The sequence below is a fragment of the Ischnura elegans genome, chromosome 7, assembly GCF_921293095.1.
Source record: "Ischnura elegans chromosome 7, ioIscEleg1.1, whole genome shotgun sequence".
In the NCBI taxonomy this organism is placed as follows: Eukaryota; Metazoa; Arthropoda; class Insecta; order Odonata; family Coenagrionidae; genus Ischnura; species Ischnura elegans.
Window position 1 is genome coordinate 57,565,194 of NC_060252.1, and position 2,174 is coordinate 57,567,367.

General features: G+C 38.8%; 1 protein-coding gene across 3 annotated transcripts; it reads left to right on the top strand.

Moving 5' to 3' along the window:
- Nucleotides 1–279: 279 nt before the first annotated feature.
- LOC124162487 (THAP domain-containing protein 2-like) lies at nt 280–1,463 on the top strand. Of its 3 annotated transcripts, none has more exons than XM_046539042.1 (3): nt 280–385; nt 629–780; nt 958–1,463. In XM_046539042.1, the coding sequence occupies exons 1-3, from the start codon at nt 367–369 to the stop codon at nt 1,036–1,038; spliced, it is 252 nt and encodes an 83-aa protein (XP_046394998.1). In that variant the 5' UTR covers nt 280–366; the 3' UTR covers nt 1,039–1,463. The 3 variants fall into 3 exon arrangements, 2 of the variants coding, with proteins under 2 accessions (XP_046394998.1, XP_046394997.1); XR_006865584.1 differs by lacking the exon at nt 280–385 and adding an exon at nt 396–500; XM_046539041.1 differs by lacking the exon at nt 280–385 and having other exon boundaries at nt 508–780.
- The last annotated feature ends 711 nt before the right edge of the window (nt 1,464–2,174 follow it).

A 2,174-nucleotide genomic window follows, 5' to 3' on the forward strand; every position in this document is an offset into this window, starting at 1 on the left:
ATTGAAATATTACAAACCAATTAAAAGGAATATACGCTAACATTTCGCCACAAACTTAGCTATAACCTCTTTAACAAAGCCACACGGAACTAAAAATACGAATTTGAAAGTAAACCCCTACTTTACTATTACAAAAAGTTTGTCTAAGATACTAAAATTATGATTAAATACTCTTCTCCGACATCTAATACTCAAAATCACTTGACACATCACATTTTAACAATCTAGGGTGGGTTTTGTTCATCATTTGTTCAAATCATTCCGATCACACCAGTGCAACTTCCTATGCCCGCCGTACAATTTTGGTGGCAGGTTTTTGAGGCTGCGGAATTTTAACGAACTACGAGCGCTACTTGTCGTCTACCCATGCTTTGTATGTGGCTCGGTAAGTTCACGTGCGTTTAAGCGAGTTATTTGCACTTGAAAAATATTTAATTGAGTTCTTCAGCGTTTTTTTGTAATTCTAAACGCTAAAGTAATTCACTGTGTGGATTTCACGGGTGAGGGAGGAGCTAGTTCGCTTAATTTTCGGCGATATTTGAAATGCCACGAAGCTGTGTCGCACCAGGGTGTACTGAGGGGTATGGCTCTAAAAAGTCTACCTTCTCATTTTTCTCTGCTCCCAAAGATCCTGTTAAGAGGAGTAAATGGCAAGCTGCAATACCAAGGGTAAACTTTGAGTTGAAGGCAGGGCAGGTACTGTGTGAAAGGCATTTCATGCCCCACGACATCGTCAGGAAGAAGCAGTTGAAAGATGGCAATGGCAAAGTCGTCAAGGAGGTAAGTAAAGGCCCAGCTTAAATAAAATAATTTCATTAGTATCAACGAATACATTTAATGGGTTATTTCGCGATTTCATTATAAGTGGAATTTAGATGTTCTAAATTGACTGATGACGCTATTCCTGTGCTATTTCCGGGTTGTCCACTCAACTCTGCTCTCGTGCTTATGTTCCAGCCCCTGTTGGACTCATACACTCAGCCAGTAGCGGTCTTTGCATCAAGGGGCTCAGTCAAGGGAGAAACCCGTAACATGTAATTTTATTGCCTTGTGATTGACTGATGTTTGAATGTTCCCTATTTACAGATTCATCTGTTTATCAGCAATATCTGTTAAGAAAATGACTTCAGTATGTTTTCGGTGCCAAAGTGGTGTTATATTAAGACGGTTCATCTGTGGAGAAAATTATTGGATATAAGTTTTCGTGTGGCAGTGATGTTCTTTGATAGGTGCCAGTAATGACTCAGATTGGAAGATTTTTATGTCGTGAATTGGAAACTTAGCCACAATGAATGTGCAGATAAACTTTTAAGGGACGAGGTCATCACAATACATACATACTTAACCCTTTTATGGAGTTTACCACTTCCCAGTATTGAGAAGGTCACATTGTTCTTTTTATTTGTTCAATCTATATCTACACATGTTTCAAAGGTATCTCCAAACCTGAATAAATTACTTAAATGCAGAGGGTATTTACTTCTTTTCATTTTGAACCAAACCTTTAATAAGATAGATATAATGAATTTATTTTTAGTATAACTCTCTTCCATTACCTAATTGAGAAATTTGTACTATTCCTCTGTTGTGACAAATATTTAGGTAATGTATCGCGTCATTTACGTAAACATCACCTTACCGTGATGAGAATCCGTTCGCTAATGTCGTAGATAATCTCCAGTATTTATTCCATTGCTTCAAGGCGTACTTTGCAGTTACAAGTTCGTAGCCTAAGGGAGAGACATACCGGCATATAATTCGCAATATTAATGTACAGGAGTGTTAGAATCCCTGCGTAAGCTCATACAGTTTACAATAAAGAATGGTTATTTAATTTAATATAATAAGATTTGGCTTTATATCTCTGGAATCCAACATATTCTCCACAAATCTTTCCTTAATTTACACGGGTTTCAATGCCCTAACGACGTCTGCCAGGGTTAAGGACAGGTGCTGCCATTAGTTCCGACTTTCACCGCGGCCTCAAAAACATGCCACTTTTTTCTCGGGAGTAACAGCGGCTTGATTCCGATTATCTCTTGTTTTGCATTGGCCTAGTTCCCAGTAGATGGCAGCACCTGCGTAAGGATGTCCCAATTCATGCTCCCTTGTGGTTAGCTGCCCAGAATCTGGCTGGCTAAATACATGATGCCTAATGGCTAACGAGTTGGGAC

Excerpts from the sequence above, each read along its gene's own strand:
- LOC124162487 (XM_046539041.1), top strand. The coding sequence starts at position 544 with ATGCCACGAAGCTGTGTCGCACCAGGGTGTACTGAGGGGTATGGCTCT. Across the intron at positions 781-957 it reads ATGGCAAAGTCGTCAAGGAG|CCCCTGTTGGACTCATACAC; the intron begins GTAAGTAAAGGC and ends CTTATGTTCCAG.